General features: G+C 38.0%; 1 protein-coding gene across 1 annotated transcript in view; it reads right to left on the reverse strand.

The window, feature by feature from the left end:
• LOC142851825 (UDP-glucuronosyltransferase 3A2-like) overlaps positions 1 to 15,977 on the reverse strand; it is a 32,206-nt gene extending 16,229 nt beyond the window's left edge. The window contains exons 1-3 of the mRNA XM_075975907.1: positions 15,770 to 15,977; positions 10,177 to 10,275; positions 1,275 to 1,389 (exon numbers count right to left, since the gene is read on the reverse strand). Coding sequence (XP_075832022.1) covers positions 1,275 to 1,389; positions 10,177 to 10,275; positions 15,770 to 15,863 — 308 coding nt within the window. The 5' untranslated portion in view covers positions 15,864 to 15,977. The remainder of the gene's footprint in view (positions 1 to 1,274; positions 1,390 to 10,176; positions 10,276 to 15,769) is intronic.
• Positions 15,978 to 17,468: the final 1,491 nt, after the last annotated feature.

Here is a 17,468-nt window from a genome sequence, read left to right on the forward strand (position 1 = left end):
TCCTGCCTGCAAGATATGCTAGAGCAATGGAGGGAAGGCCCACTTCAAGATGAAACCTACACCTAGCACTGATTGAGTAATTAAGAACCTGAGACTAGATACCCCAGGGGAGTAGAGGAAACCCAAATGCTATTGGTCTAAAACACAAAACAAAACATATCAATAAAATTACTTCTAAAGACATTTTGTTATACTAGCAGCTCAGTGCCTTACACGTTTCTTATATCATCAGAGAAGCTTCCTCCTACAGCAGAAGGGAATAAATATAGAGACCCTCAGTCAGACATTATGCAGAGAGTGAGAGACCTTGGAACACTCAACTAAATGGGTTGTCTTCATCAAATCTCTTGTGTTTGGGATCAGGGAACCCAGAGGAAGAGCAGATAGAAACACTAAAAGAGCCAGAGGGGATAGAATATATCAGGAAAACAAGACCCTCTAAACATGAACAAAGATCATGTGAATTCACAACAACTGTGGCACACACACACACACACACACACGTATGCTTCTAATTTAGTGTTTTATGCGATTTCTGAGTGTGCAAAAGAGTGGGTCTCTGATTCTTATGCCTTCTCTCAGGTTCTTTTACTTTTGTTTCTTTTTCTTGTCCAACTCTGATATAACATTTTTGGTTTTAGTGTATTCTATTTTGTTGATTTTATTATTATATGTATGTAATATATTATTATATATTATTAGAAGCCTGCTTGTTTTCTAATGAGTGACCGAAAGAGAGTGGATCTGGGTGGTATGAGACCTGGGGAGCTACTGGAAGGAATAGAGGGAAGACTGTAATCAGGATATATTATATGAGAAAAAATAATTTTCAGTAAAATGAAGGAAAAGGAAATCTTTTAAAGTAGCTTAATAGGGAAGGAGCAAAGCATGACATGACATATGCACATACAATGGAGTGTCCTCCATTAGGGAATTTATGTAGGAAGGTGACAAAGAACACAGAAGAAGGTGCCCCCTCTTTCCCTGATTAGAGAGGTTGCAGTGGCTGTACTAGCTTCATTGAGAGGACATGAGCAGATGACAAGTAAGATGCAGAAAAGTAGGTCTAAAAGGCACGTCTTCCACTTTCTAGAGAATATCCCATCATTGATCCAGCTGTCAGTCATCTACCATGCACCACTCAAACACAATCCATCCCTACACCAATTAATTCACCCAGAAACCACTTCTCTTAAACTCACTCAAAGCATCATGAGACCATCATTTTCCCATTTGAAAGACTTGATTAACAATACTTTGATTCCATAAATTACCTCTGATGAACTAATTCTTCTAAAAGGAGATTTAGTTTCTTACGGAATTCCTCTTGTTGATCTTCAGGTAGATCCAAGTTTATAACCTGGTATGATATTTCCTCTTCTTGAAATTCTAAGAAAACACCAATTGGGTAAAATTTAAATTTAATCACAATATATCACACATTATATAGAGATAAATAAATTAATTTAATTTCACATCTTTGTGGAATTTGAATTTGCTCTTCAATGGTTTAGTTCTTTTTATCTATCCAGTTCTTTAATGTGACAACATTTATTGAAACTTTACAACAATTCAATAACTTTTATACAGTCTACAGTAAAGACTTCTAGCAACTGCTTTCATTTAAACACACAGTTATTATTCTTTACTTTACAGATGAGAAAATTCAAAGGAAAACATTCTAAAATGATATCATAGTTAATTGGGAGTTAATAGTTATGTAAAAGTCAGCTTGATTGCAGAGTTCTTGCATTTCATAGAAAAATTAAAGTGAAATATGCAAAGTATTGGTTTGCTTGTTTGTCTTTTTGTTTCTGTTCATTTCATGTTTGCGATTTGCTTGTCTGCTTGCTTGCTTGTATGTTTTGTGCCAGAGTCATGCTTAATAGCCCCAATTGGCTTTAAACTCTTCTCATTGTGCTGTATCATGTGACTCAGCCCAAACCTGTCTTGGAGTCTCAGACTCCATCATGATTGTACATTCCACCACCAACTATAGCTGCCGCTCCTCAGTGGAAGGACTCTCACCTGTGTGTGTGCAAGGCAGTGGTATGCATAGTAAAGTGATGGGATGGAGACACCGTACAAAATATTACCCAGGCGAATAAAGCCAACTGATGCCTGTGCCCACACAACACAGATAGCAATCACACAGGATCTTGGGAAATGTCCTTTCAGTCCCACCTTATTTCATATCTATGGATTTAAAAGCACGCTATTAAAGGTATTGTATGACAATACATCCACAGCACCATTGCGACACAATCAAGAGTTCACTTCAAACTAGATTTTAGCCTCTCAAAATTGCCATTCTCTTTGATAATGCTGGTTAGATTATCCTGAGGGGAGTTGTAAGCATGTGAAACTTAGAAAGAAGTCACCATAACTGAGGAAAGTCAAGTGACAAAGAAAAGAAGGAATTGGATGCTGGTCAAGGGTTGTACAAGAATATATACAACGATTTTTAGAGAAAACTGCAAAGTGCTTTCATTACTTTATGTATCTCTAAATTAATATCATGGGAATTGTACCAGTAGGAACATTGATGTCATTAAGGCATATTAGAGCAAACATCACAAGATTTCAGTATATTTAATCAGTACCTTCTGTGCTCTTATAAAGTTGCCAAATGTAAAACAAATGAGTGACCCATCTTCAATGAGACTGAGCTGGTCTGTGGTAGGACCATTGAACCTGGCCTGTGACCTGCCCAGGCAGAGCGGGGAATGAGGGGCCAGCTGCCTGGTCCCAAGTACCCAGACAGGATGGCCAAGAGGCAGAGGGAGCATGACCTTCTCCCCACCACATAGCCTAGCTAGGAGCCTAGCCTGACCTGACAGCCAAGCTGCAAAAAAGTAGCCTCAGGGAACTGCAGCTTCAAGCCAGAGAAGTGTCCGTGAAAATGTAAATGAGCAAGTTAAGCCTGTCAGCTAGGCAGACTTACAACTTGGATTAGAAAGATAGCTTACAAACTTTTAATAAAACATCCAGTGGTAAAAACATTATTTAAAATATCCTATGGGAGACCTCGAGCCACCAAGTGAAAAATTTTTAGAGGAGACAGTAATCCAAATTCCAGGAGACAGATTACAGAAACTGCCAGAAAGATACTCTCCCAAATGGAGTATATAGAAACAACAAGTACACTATAATAATTATGGTCAGCCTTGGTAAGCATATATATTACCTACAGAACTTACTCCTACAGCAGTTTTATGGCAAAATGATCTGCTTTTATGATTGCACCTTCCCATTTTGCCAGTTAGGATATTAAACCCTTATTTTGAAGCAGTAACTTTCTTAGCACAGAACAGGATGGGATCTAGGAGTTATGTTGGCAGAGAGCTGGCTATGATCAATGTTCCTTATGCTAAACAACTAATTGATTGGTTATTTCAAAACAGTGATTCTTGGGCAATTGTGTTTGCTCAGTTTGAAGGCCATATTAATAATCTTTTCCCAGCTGCAATTTGCATAACTACAACCCTTTACTTTCCCTAGAGTTGTAGCAAAAGATCCTTTACAGGATGCTATGTTAATTTTTACAGATGGTTCTTCCAATGAGAGAGCTACATATATTGTTAATGGAGAAGGACATGTACAAACAGAATCAGCCTCAGCTCAAATAGTTGAGCTGTGAACTATTGCTATAATGTTTCAACATTTGTCAAATAAGGCATTTAATCTATATACTGACAGCCGATGTGTATTTAATGCTTTTCAAGACCTAGAAATCGTCCAATATATTGGGACTCTCAATAAGCATGTTAAGTGGAATGTTTTGGTCTAGGTGTGAGCGTGACTTGTTTTATTCTAGCAACAGAATGTTTAACTGTGGATGTAGCCCGCAACCTTCAATTGGTATGTTCGTTTTCTTGTATCATGTTAATGTTGCTTTTTGTCTTACACCTACCTTTTAGGGCCAGGGGTATTTAAAGCAATTGAAAATTAAACACGGGTGAATATCAGTACTCATTTGACATCCCTTCCGATATTATCCTATATATTTCTCTGTTTTATTATTTTCTTTCACCTATTCATATTCTTTATAAATATTTTCTAAATCCCATGGCCCTACCCTGGGAAGAGGTATTTTTGTAGAAGCTGGTCCCTGACAACTACTTGCTTTAGGGATATTCTAGCAAATTTCCATTCCTGACCTTGAAATATTTGTAGACACTAGAAAGGGGCAATGGATGGCTCAGAAAGGGGAATCCTGATGTTAGTGGTGAGAGTTGAACACATGAAAAATTAGAGTGTAGAAAAACAGTGAGAATAACAAGGTTTAAGTGATAAAGGGGACAGAAGTTTAGCAGAATGGCAAAGGAGATACTAATCAAAACTACAGATTATACAGAAACCGTGTGGAAATCTACTACTCTGAAAGCTAACTTTAAAAGAAGAAAAGAAAATCTAGGAGGGCCAGTGAGTTGGTTGAGCAGGTTAAGGTACTCACTACCAAGCCTGATTCCTAGGTCTCAGACTGGAAAGAGAGAATCAGCTCCTGCCGTTTGTCCTATGTTCAGCACGTGTCCACACTGGAGCTTGCATACACGCATACACAGAATAAGTAAACAAAGTTAATGACAAAACAAATGTAAAAAATTTTTAGATTGTTTAAAAAGTGATGCCATGCGTATTTAGATAATGCTGATCTCAGAAGCCAGGAATGATGAAGCAAAAAGTTGCAAGCCGGGGTAGGATAGCTTCCTATGAGCTGTTGGTTAGGAAGCCCCAGAAGCACTCACAACAAGATAGACTGTTGCCATTGTTTTCATTGCTTAACTAGATCACAAGACTGTACTGGTAAAGTCACCACAAAGTTTGGTTGTAATGCAGAGCAAAATCAAGCTGGAACTGAATTGGAACTTTCTTTCCTTCTCGATAGCGTTTATATTGTCGGAAGGTGCTACACAGACCACTAGTGGAAAAATTCATCAGTGGTTTTCTCTAGCGATGGACCTTCCCTGTCACAATACCAACATACAGAGAAAATGGACCCAGTGGTGTGATAGTGGCATAAACCCTATAGAGGTATTCACCAACTTATAGCTGAATTTACAGTTTGATGCACAGAGAAAGCAATAAAGGGACCTGGCTCTATAAACATCATCAAAATCCCATGGCTGTGGAGATCACAACCCTACAGAGGAAACTACTACTTCTGTTGCCCTAGATGTACAAGTTTTCAAACCACCTTCTTGATATTTATATTTATAGCCTGAAGAGAGAGAGACAAGTTTTCTTTTAGATGGTCTAAAGCGGCACAGGACAGAAAATACATATTAGATACAAAACACTTTTAGTGTCACTATGTCTTGCAGACTGTCAAATGAAGCTGCATACAAAGATGTATGATAATCCGTACCCAAACTAAAGAATTAAGAAACACCTGTGTTTGTATAAGCAGGGAACTCTGAGTCCCAGAAATCCTGACATTTATGACTGCTGATCACAGAATGTTTGATAAAAACGTTTATATACTCAAAAGTATAGCTTACAGTACATAATTTCCTAATTTTCTTAGATTCCTCAGCAGTTTAGGTTTATAACTCCTTTAAATCCTTTACAAGACTAGCTCTCCAGATAGACAATGAAATGACCAATTCTTAGCAGCTGCAAGTTACAGCCCACCTGTAAGGAGTTGCCTGAGGGGAAAAAAAAAAACCTTCTCTTTCCTTGCTCTGTTTAAGATTTATTGCATGTGCATTTTGGGAATAACCTGCTTTCATCATTTACTTAAGAAATCGAATGTGACAATCCAATGTAACTCCTATATTGCCTGAAAATTTTTTCTTGTGTATATAAACTGTGGTGAACAATGAAAGATGGAACATCATGAGAATATAAAGAAAATGATCAGAATAGCTGTGTCTTTTTTCCTAACACCACCCTCAGATAAAAAAGACTCCATTTCATTCTCTAGATTTCGCCATGTCTGATGTTATGTCCCCTTTTACATCTCTGAATTTGTTAATTTAGATGTTCTCGCTCTCTCTCTGCCTTTGTATTAGTTTGGATAAAGGTTTGCTTATCTTCTTGATTTTCTCAAAGAACCAGCTCTTTGTTTCACTGATTCTTTGTATTGTTTTTTGTTTCTATCTTAATTGATTTTAGCCCTCAATTTCATTATTTCCTGTCTACTCCTCCTGGGTGAGCCTGCTTCTCTTTGTTCTAGAGCTTTCCAGCGTGCTGTAAAGTCACTGGTGTGAGATTTCTCCACTTTCCTTATGTAGGTACTTAGTGCTATGAACTTTCCTCTTAGCACTGATTTCATAGTGTCCCATAGGTATGGATACATTGGGCCTTCATTTCCATTGAATTCTAGGAAGTCTTTAATTTCTTTCTTTATTTCTTCCTCGACCCAGAGGTGTTTCAATAGTTCACTGTTCAATTTCCATGAGTTTGTTGGCTTTCTGTTATTAGTGTTGTTGTTAAATTATAACTTTAAACAATGGTGATCCAATAAGATACATGAGGTTACTCCAATTTTTTTTTGTATCTGTTGAGGTTTGCTTTGTTACCAAGTATGTGGTCAATTTTAGAGAAGGTTACATGAGGTGCTGAGAAGAAGGTATGTTCTTTTGTGTTTGTGTGGAATGTTCTGTAGATATCTGTTAAGTCCATTTGATTCATAGCATCTGTTAGTTCTCTTATTTCTCAGTTAAGTTTCTGTCTGGTTGACCTCTCCATTAGGAAGAGTGAGGTGTTGAAGTCTTCTACTATTAGTGTGTGGGGTTTGATGTGTGATTTAAGCTTTAGTAATGCTTCTTTTACATATGTAGGTGCTCTTGTATTTGGGGCATAGATTTCCAGGATCGAGACTTAATTTTGATGGATTTTTCTTATAATGAGTATAAAGTATCCTTCTTCATCTCCTCTGATTGATTTTAGTTTGAAGTCTATTTTGTTAGATTTTAGGATAGCTATACCTGCTTGTTTCTTCGGTCCATTTAAATTGGAAAATCTTTTCCCAGTCCTTTACTCTGAGGTAATGTCTGTCATTGAGATTAAGATGTGTTTCAAAAATGAAAAGCCCAGGATAGCCAAAACAACCCTGTACAATAAAGAACTTCCAGAATCATCACCTCCCTGAAATGTGGCCAAAGTGGAGGAATAGATAGATCTGCTTATGTTTTAAATGAGTAAAAACAAAACTAGAAACACTATCTGGAGAAAAATCTGATTCACTCATTGTTCATTAGGAAGTACAGGACACTTGGCACTAATTGGACTTAGTTTTGAGAATTCACATCATGGGGGAAGTATTTAAATCTGGTCAAGTATTCTCCCTGAGTGAGAGGACTGAATTCAGATTTTAGGAAGGATAAGAAAACTGCCTGGAATTTGCAGAACAGAACAGCAAAGACAGAGTTGATGTGGGGGGGTCCTTCTGTCTATGTGTTGCTTTTATTGGTTAATGAATAAAAAAAACTGCCATGGCCTGTTGATAGGGCACAACTTAGGTAGGCAGGATAAACTAAACTGAATGCTGGGAGAAAGAAGGGCTGAGTCAGAGAGTATCAGTTTGTGCTACATTGTGGACTTTTCCTTTGAACCCTATGTTCAGCCTGGAAGCTGGTTTTTCTGGACTGTGATATACTGAACTACCAGCTGCCAATGTAGAGAAAGTAATTTTCACACAGAAATGTGTGTATGTGTATCTGAGGATCACTGATATTATTGAATTGATTCCGCCAAAACAAAGACGGCATTTAGTTTGAGATATATGCCTAGTGAAAAATGGGCTCAACAGGTAATGAATGATATGTTACTCAGTTGTTACAGTACCAGGCTAGTGTATATAAAATCCTACATTTGATCCCAAGTACCACACAGAAAAATGTGTGGCACACATTTATTATCCTAGAACTCAGAAGGTAGAGGAAGGAGGAACAGAAAATCAAGGTTATTATTTAATATAAAGCAATTTTATAACCATCCTAGGATACATGAGAATATTTCTGTAGATGATAGACAGACAGACAGACAGGTAGATAGGTAGGTAGGTAGGTAGGTAGGTAGGTAGGTAGGTAGGTAGGTAGGTAGACTTACAGTTGGTGTTGAAATGTGGCCAAAGAATGAAACCCTGTGAAAAATGCCTTGGGGAACTGTGAGAGAGGCAGAGGACCTTCACCTTAAGTGCATTTTGTTCCTTGGATTGTTGTTGGACATGATCTCATGCCTCCTGTGATAAACATTTAAATTCAATTTATAGGACATGGCTATTCACACTGGATGTCAGAGCATCTAGAAGACAATAAGCTGAAAGGATATGCTGAGTGCTCTCCTCAGTGTGTCCTGGTCAGGATACGGCCTTCTGAGCTCCTTTTGTGCTTTCCCAGATATAATCTATAGTATATATTTAAGCTGCTGTATCATTAGAAAATTCTGGGGAAAGGCTGCTCTGTTAATATTTAGTATGTGCTTACTGTCATTTATTTACATGGTTTTTCTGATCCTGTTTTTCTGAACACACACACACAAAAAAAACCTTCCTTGGATCATTGCTTTCATTGTTACATTTTTGTGTAAAAAAAAGTACACAGAAACTGCAATAAAGTTCCACACAACCTGGGCCCATCTCAGAAAAACTTAGAAAAAGAAAAATAAAGAAAAGGACACAAGACAGAGAGCAAATAGGAGGACAAGGTGGCAGGGGCGAGAGGAGAGGGGGGAAATACAGGACAAACGAAATCTGAAGACAGCAACGCTTGAATCTACAAAGAAAAGATATCCGTTCCACCTCTATGGGGGAATTTTACAGAACCTTTGTGCTTAGTTTGCTGAAGGATTAGAGTCTGAAGCTTTGAGCAGTAGATCAAAGGTTGTGGGACTAAGAAAACAGGGTGAGCATGAATTGCAGTTAGGAAACCAGACTATTAGGGACAATTAAATGTATAAAAATATATCCAAACAGAGAGTTGGAGTTTTCTGGGCTTCTGTGCCCTAGTCTATCAGCAGATACTGCTGGTCTTTAGTTTGGTTATGATTCTCTGGATGCACTAAACTAACTGAGAACTTCTGATAGCACTATGCAGAGCTTCGGCAGAGATCTCTGAATCAAGAATCTGAGATCTTCTCAATCACACATCCTAAAATTTGAGCATAAATGTAAAGGTCACTGGAAAATAGCTCTTAAATTATAAGTCTCATTTAAAAATAGAAATGGATTTGAGTGGCATTGAGTGTAGCGAACCTTGGATAATTAAAGTGCCAAAATTCTATATGGCAGAATATGTCTGTTCAACACTACTCTTAGACACACTTGACACAAGAATTTATTCACATAATCAACAATTATGTGTAGCGTTGACTGGGAGTGACACTCACGTGATGGGTTATTTAATCTATTTTTGTTGCCATAACAAAATAGCTGATATTAATTAACTTGTATTTTTAATATTTTACTGAGTTGGCTCTGCCGTTAAAAGTGTGTATTGCACTTGCCAAGGGCCTATGTTCCATTCCCAGCAACCACATCAGGCAGCTCACAACTGCCTGTTAACTCCAGGTCAAAGTAATCCAACCAATTCTTTTGGCATCATTGGCCACCTATACTTATATGCAGAAATATGCGCAATCACACGCAAGTATACACAAAGAAAAATAAACCTAAGAAACTCTTTAACTTATATTTCAAAGATTGACCATCCAAGATTACGTGGAGCTGTGTGAATAGCTTTTGATGGCTGTCTTTTCACCGCATCTTAATACAGGAGGTGGTGTGTATAATACATGGTGGATACAAGAGCCACATGATGGAAGAGAAAAAGAGGCCAGAGAAGGTAGAGTTCACTCTTTTATAAACACCTACCTCACTCTACTGAGAAATAATCCACACCTGGAAGGACAATACAATTACTTTCCAAGTCTATTCCATTATAGACCTACTTCTTAGAGCTAAATAATGTTCAAAACCATTGGTTCTAGAACATTAAGATTTGGGGGACATGCTGCAATCAGTGTCAACCTATACCAAGAAGTAACATACAAAAATATGTATTTTCTAATGAGATCTACAAGAAAACATTTTCTAATGAGATCTACAAAACCTTTACACACACACACACACACCACGATTTATCTCTAAATAAGGCCAAATACGGAACTTTTATCAAAAGCAATTATTTATTATTTAAACTTATCTAGTGTAATAATTGATTTGAAAAGTACCTGGGATGTATATAATTTTATTAAACAGCTTGGTCACATTATGGCCATTGTCTTGAAGGATTTGTGACAAACGGTTCATTAATAAATAATGGCTTCCACCTAGAAATAAAACATAAGTTCATTTTTGAGGAGACTAATAAAAAGGTTTCTGATTACAATAAACAGCTGACATAAAAAAATCCAAAAGTAAATGTGAAGACATAGAGACCCTCACAATGCATAGAGAGAAACCAGTTTTTCCCTGCCCTCGATTACATTGTAGGTAATATTCCGGACACGAACCCATAGCTCTGGTCAATAGAAATCCTCCACCAAAGATATGAAGACTATGCCTGAACAGATGGTTCAGTAATTGAGAGCATTTGCTGCTCTCCCAGAGCACTCTGGTTCAGTTCCCCACACTCACATGATGGCTCACAATAATCTCAAACTCCAGTTCCAGGAAATCTAACATACGAATTTATGCACATGACATATTTTATGCTATCTATGCAATGAAAATGCTCATAAGAATAAAAATAAATAAACCTTTACAAATCTGAGGGTTCCCATGCTTGATATAATGAGCTACTCTGTTGGACTTTAGATACTCTTCATCCTATGGTACATTTATATTTTCCACTGTATCTTCCCATTCCTACAGTCATTTGGTTCAAAACAACTTTCATAATGATGGAAAAAAATATCACAATATAATGACTGATACCTTTTCAGTCAAAGAAATTTTCATGGAGACAGAAGAGTATGGAGCTCTCAGTTAAGAAATATCTCTTCTTAGACCTGAGTTCATACCCTTTGAAATAAAGCCATTAAGGATCACCATGAGGCCTCAATAAATGAGATGGTCATGAGGAGCACCAGACACACAAGAAGGTGGGGCAAAGTAAATTCTCCAACACTCCTGGGATCCTCAGGAAATAGACAAGTATCATCACAATAATGGCTTCTTCACAGCCACAATTTCTTTAGAATATTAGTTTCGAGTTCAAAGCTAAAGCAGAAAGAGATACATTAAGAAAAGAAATGGAAGCTGTATAACAAAGGCTGGGAAGGCAGAATGACTGGGAGAGCTAAAAGCACCATCATTAAATTAGGGCAGAGCAGGATAAGTCAGGGAAATAGAATGTATCTGTTGAGTGAGTCACTATTCTCATTCACGTGTGTGTGGTCTGGAATAACACAGCACACATAAAAGCCCACCACACCTCGTACTGCTGCTCCTGTTCTTATAGACTGAGAAGAAGAACAACACCAGTGAGACAGCCATTCGAATGAACGCTCATGAGAAAAAGGTCATCCAGGAGAAAGTCTGAGAATTTCAAACTGGATAAATAAGTCAGTGAGGCCAGAAACAAGTGATATATCAAGAGTTGGGAGTCTTTACCTTCATAACATAAAAGAACCATGAAGAAAGGAGATACATGAAGCAACTTCTTCCCCCTGAGGCTCAGGGATCATTTCAGAGGAGGAGGTAAGATGATTAAGAGCCAAAGAAAGCTAAACTCATAAAATCTCACCAGCAGGACTATGTTAATGTGAGCTGAACAAGGACAACAACATAGACAAGCTAAAGTCAATGTGGGAAAAACCAGGAGCCTTCAATCCTGCATACACACACATGGAGAGAGAGAGAGAGAGAGAGAGAGAGAGAGAGAGAGAGAGAGAGAGAGAGAGAACAAACTAAAACAACTACAATAAAAACAGAGGCAACTAAGAGTGTCAAGAGTGGGAAAAATAGGCTTCCCTAGGGAAGACTACAATAATTCATTATCCAATAAAAACAATGGTCATCCCTCAAAACATACATACAAGTAACACTATACAGACTGAGCAGGTCATATTTAGTAGTGCATGTGTGTGTAAATATACATCTATGCATGTTACAACAATGAATGAACAATGAGGCCAAGTCTTTCAAAGAGATTATGCAAATGTATATTGGAGGGTTTGGAGGGTGGAAAGGTAAGGGGAACATATCATAATTCTAATCTCAAATAATAAAAGAAGGCCAGAGCCAGTAGGCAATAGGCCCATCTGCCAGTGCACAAACTCTGCCTAAGCCACCAAGCAAGGAAGGTCTGACCACACCCCATCTCCACAGTCACTGAGCAACATCCTTCATGAGCTGAACCATGGCACCAACTCCACCACGAGGAGCCGTCATCTGAGCCTAGGATCCAGGGGTACCTGGAGGACTGATCACCAGAGACACAACCCAACTACACCAATTGGAAGAAAGGATGGGAAGACAACAAGGTAAGAACACACTCAACAACACAAAGTAAAACATAGCACCACCAAAAACCAGTGGTTCTACAGCAGCAAGACTTGAACACCCCCACACAAATGAAGCAGAAGAAGACGACATAAAAAAATGACTTTAGGATCTTGAGTCCCTTAAAGAGGAAATGAAAAACTCCCTCAAAGAAGTAAAGGAAAAAACAAAACAATTGAAATAAATTAATAAATCCCTTAAAGAAAACAAAAAAAACCAATCAAAGAGATGAAAGCAATGATTCAAGACTTGAAAATTGCAATAGAGATAATAAAGAAAAAACAAACCGAGAGAATTCTGGAAATCGAAATTATGGGTAAATGATCAGGAACCACAATGCAAACATAAATATCAGAATGCAATAGATGGCAGAAAGAATCTCAGACATTGAAGATATGATAGAGGAAATCAACTCATCAGTCAAAGAAAATGTTAAATCTAACAAAAGCTTAGCACAAAATATCTAGGAGCTATGGGACACAAATTCAGCCCTATAAAAATTTGGGATAACTTGAACCCAAAGAAATCAGATACACCCACAAAAACACAGACAATAGATGATCTCACAGCAGCAAACCCCAAAGAAGGGAAACACACACAATAACATCACCTACATGAAAAACAAAATGACAGAAACTAGCAATTACTGGTCATTAATATCCCTTAATATAAATGGACCTAACTCACCTATAAAAAGACACAGGTTAACAGATTGGATACAAAATTAGAATCCATCCTTTTACTGCATACTAGAAACATACCTCAACCTCAAAGACAGACATCACCTCAGAGTAAAAGGTTGAAGAAAAAATTTCCAATCAAATGGAACTAAGAAACAAGTTGGTGTAGCTATACTAATATCTAATGAAATAGACTTCAAACTAAGATCAATCAAAAGAGACAAAGAAGCATATTTCATATTTATCACAGGAAAAATCCATCAAGAAGAAATCTCAATTCTTAACATCTATGCCCCAAATACAAGGCCACTTTTACATGAAAACAAACAAACAAAAAAATTGTTAAATTTTAAATCACACATTAATAGTGGGAGATTTCAACACTCCATTTTTACCATTGGACAGGTCTTCTAGACAGAAACTTAACAAAGAATTAAAGGAAGTAACAGATGTTATGACTCAAATAGACTTAACAGACATCTATAGAACGTTCAGGACAAACATAAAAGAATATACCTTTCTCTCAGAACCTCATGGAGCCTTCTCAAAACTTGACCACATACTTGGTCACATATCTGTTTATCAACAGATAAAAAAAATGGAATAACCCATGTATTGTATCAGATCACCATGATTTAAATTCATGGTTTAGAATTCAACACCAATACTAATTTCAGAAAGTCAACAAACACATGGAAATTGAACAATGCTTACATAAATCACCAATGGGTCAAGGAAGAAATAAAGAAATTAAAGACTTCATAAGATATATTAAAAATTACCATACTATATCCCAAACTTATGGAACACAATGAAAGCAGTGTTAAGAGGAAAGTTCATAGCACTAAATGCCTACATAAAGAAGCTGAAAACATCCCGCACTAGCAAGTTAACGGAATAACTGAAAGTTCTAGAACATAAAGAAGCAAACTCACCCAGGAGGACTAGACAACAGGAAATAATCAAATTAAGAGGTGAAATCAACAAAACCTCTCTACTATCAGGTTCAGTGTGGTTGGTTTTATGTTGAGGTCTTTGATCCATTTGCACTTGTATTTTGTGCATGTGATAGATATGGATCTATTTATATTCTTCTACATGTTGATATCCAGTTATGCCAGCACCATTTTTGAATATGCCTCACATTCAATACCCAGCACCCAATGGAGGCTCATAGCCACCTAGAACTCCAGTTCTACTAGCCCTGAAGCCTTCTTAGAACTCCTACCACAACTGGGCATATGGGTACCAAACAGACATACATGTAGGTAAAATATTCATACAATAAAAATAAATATTTTTTTTAAATTATCATCTTACTGAGATAGTTAGGAGAAGTGAACAGGATTGACACAGCAAATTTACTTTTCATTGATAAATCCATAAGGCTAATAGCTTTGCCATAACATGCTAGATCATAGGCCAAGGATGAAATGCTCATGGAATATCATCCCTTTATGAATAGGACAGCTAGATATACAAATGTAAACAAAAGTTTTAGTGACAGAATACCTTAATTTATATAAGCTCCTTAGTAATGCGGCAGAGTAAGCTGTGTCAGCACTTTGTAACGGCAGGATCATACTCCCTTCAGAATGAATAAAACATCTTACAATTACCACAAAAACTCTCAGTAAGCCATCCAGTTTCACTTGCTTTTAATTATCTGTTTAAAATCATTAATTTTAAATATGAAAGATGTGATAACATGTGAGTTATCCTGAAAACTTGGCATTGGGGAATAGCGATGATGAGGGGATTGTTAGCACAGTTTGCAAATTAATTGTCCATGTTGATTGTGGATGTCAAAGTTTACTTTGCTAAAATCTTGACTCTTTACTGGCACTCATGGGTGTTCAGTTGAGAAAACAGGATAACACATTCATCAACTCTGCTTTTCTATTATGTCTGGGTTCTTTTCTGCCCTAATCCTGGTAACATGTATTTAAATATGAATGCAAACAAATTGATCATTTGAAAAAATGTTTTCACAATGTCTATGAATGGGAAGCTATTTGTTGGTACTAATATGTATTTCCCCTAAATGACCCTGACTTTTATCAGAGATTCTTGTCCTGAGTCCTACAGCATTGTCATGAGCCCCATACCAAACAATGGGGGCAGAACACTTTTAGTGGTAAGAGTAACATAACAGTTTGTAGAATAAGACACTGGCTTGGTGTCATGCAGACTTCAGTGACTATGTGCTTAAAGAGAAGAAGAAGTTCCTTTTAAGCCAAAAATCTTTATAGATGGCAGCCTCTCCCAGAAAAATCTAGAAATACTCACTGCTCCCTTTTTTTAAGGAATAGACTGGAAATTTGACTCACATGCCTCAAAACTACTCACAATCTTAGGTCCCAGTAAAGAAGCCATTCTTGTCTACTTTGCAATACAACGCTCAGTCTCCTGGAGCTGTGTCCACATCAGATGCCATTTCCATCTACTATTTATGCCCATCCTTTGGTGGAGTCCCTTATAAGCACCACTTTGCACACTCCATACCTCCTCCCCCAGGTTAGATCCAAGCCTAGCTAGAAAATCTTGTGCACAGATGGTCCTCTACGTGCTGTTTTATGAGACACGTTATCCCATGTGTCCTGAGCTACAAGACTCTGCATTCCCAGCAGGCACTCACCCAGTGTAGCTATAGTCAGGATTTTCCCAGCCTCCAAAAGAAGAACCTCAGTGAGAAATATGCTCACTAGAAGCCAGCTCCAATGCTTAGCCATCTGTAGATCTCGTGGATCTCAGGCATAGGAATCACACCTTAAGAACTGAAGCCCACTAGAGGAACCCGTGAGCCTCAGTCACAAAGCACTGGCTATGGCCTTGAAATGACACAAGAAGGAGGAGATCTCTTTCTGACCTTCCAAGTGCCCTCCCGCTCTTTACCTTCTCTGATGATCATGTTCCATTGGACATTCTGTTTCACCCTCCTGAACCAGAGTCCATAGAGGAATGGGTGGATGGTTACTATTTAACTTGTTCTTTAGCTACAATATACTCTTAACTGCCCCAACACAAAGCTACAATATCCTTTTTACTGCCCCATCACAACTCTCAAAGTGTGATTGAAGGGATCTTGAGAAATCCTGCCAATGACAGCATCGTGAAGTGGCATGTACCGTGAACATTTTACAGGCCCATTCACTAATTTTCAGGACTCTGCCTCCTCTGTCATTCCTCTACTTGGATCCTATTGCCATATCTGTTACTCATTAAGCCAGGTTCCAGTTCTAAAATCTCCAATAGTGTCAATCATAAGCCAATTTTCCAAGAAAACATCTAAGAATACTGTAACTCTCACTAGTTACAAATTCATGAAAATGTGCTTGTAGTATAAGGTCAGGACTTTACCTGGAAAGCAAAGCAATTAAGATTGAACCCATGGTTCTGAATGCACATCATAAAGTAGAATGGAAGTATTACACCATCCTCCCACATGCAAGCAAAAGCTAGCTTCCAGTTCTGCCACTTGTAAATACACCCAAGAGGAAGGAGCACATTTCCCCAAATGGTCATCTCCACATTCTAGTTGAAAACTTAACAACTTTAGTAAAATTTCCCAGTGCATCCTCAAAGCAGAAGAGAATCTGCTTCAGGACTTTCAAAGCATGTAGAGGAATACTGCCTGGAGTTCTGCTTTGCAGCATTGTGTCTTGTGTCTACATCTTTACCTATGTCTGAATGTAAACATTACCTTCTCATATACTCATGCTGGTTTCACAGTCACACAGATGAAAACACAAAAAAGGAGAAAGAATGTGAGAAAGGGGGCTGCACTGTTCTTCACAGCAAATCTTCAGCCAATCAATTGTTCTCTAACTTCTCAAATGTATTAGTATGAGGTTATTTCATTGTCAGCTTGGATTAAGAGATACTCAGAGAGCTGGGAAGGCTTTATTTCTGGCCATGTATGAGATTGCTTCCCGGTGGAAGCAGCTTTTGAATCAGTGTAGTGATATGGAGCAGTGGGGCTGCATCCCCAACACCCCAGCCACCTGCTCGGCTAGCTTATGCCCGAAATAACAGCACACAAACTGTATTCATTTAATCACTGCTTGGCCCTTTAGCCCTAACCCTTACTGTCTAATTCTGATATCCAAATCAACCCATCTCTAACAATCTGTGAGCACCGGTCTTTCCAGGAAGATTCTAGTTCAGAGCTTCATCGCGTGTGTCTGCCCAGGAGCCGGGAGCATGTCGTCTCTCGTGAGGCGTCTGCTCCCGAGAGGAGAGCTGTCGAGTCTGAGCTCCCTTCCTCTTCCTCCCAGCGTTCTGTTCTGTTTACTCCTCCCACCTATCTCCTAACCAATGAGAGCCAAGCAGTTTCT

The sequence above is a fragment of the Microtus pennsylvanicus genome, chromosome 6 (genome assembly GCF_037038515.1).
Source record: "Microtus pennsylvanicus isolate mMicPen1 chromosome 6, mMicPen1.hap1, whole genome shotgun sequence".
NCBI classification, from domain to species: domain Eukaryota; kingdom Metazoa; phylum Chordata; class Mammalia; order Rodentia; family Cricetidae; genus Microtus; species Microtus pennsylvanicus.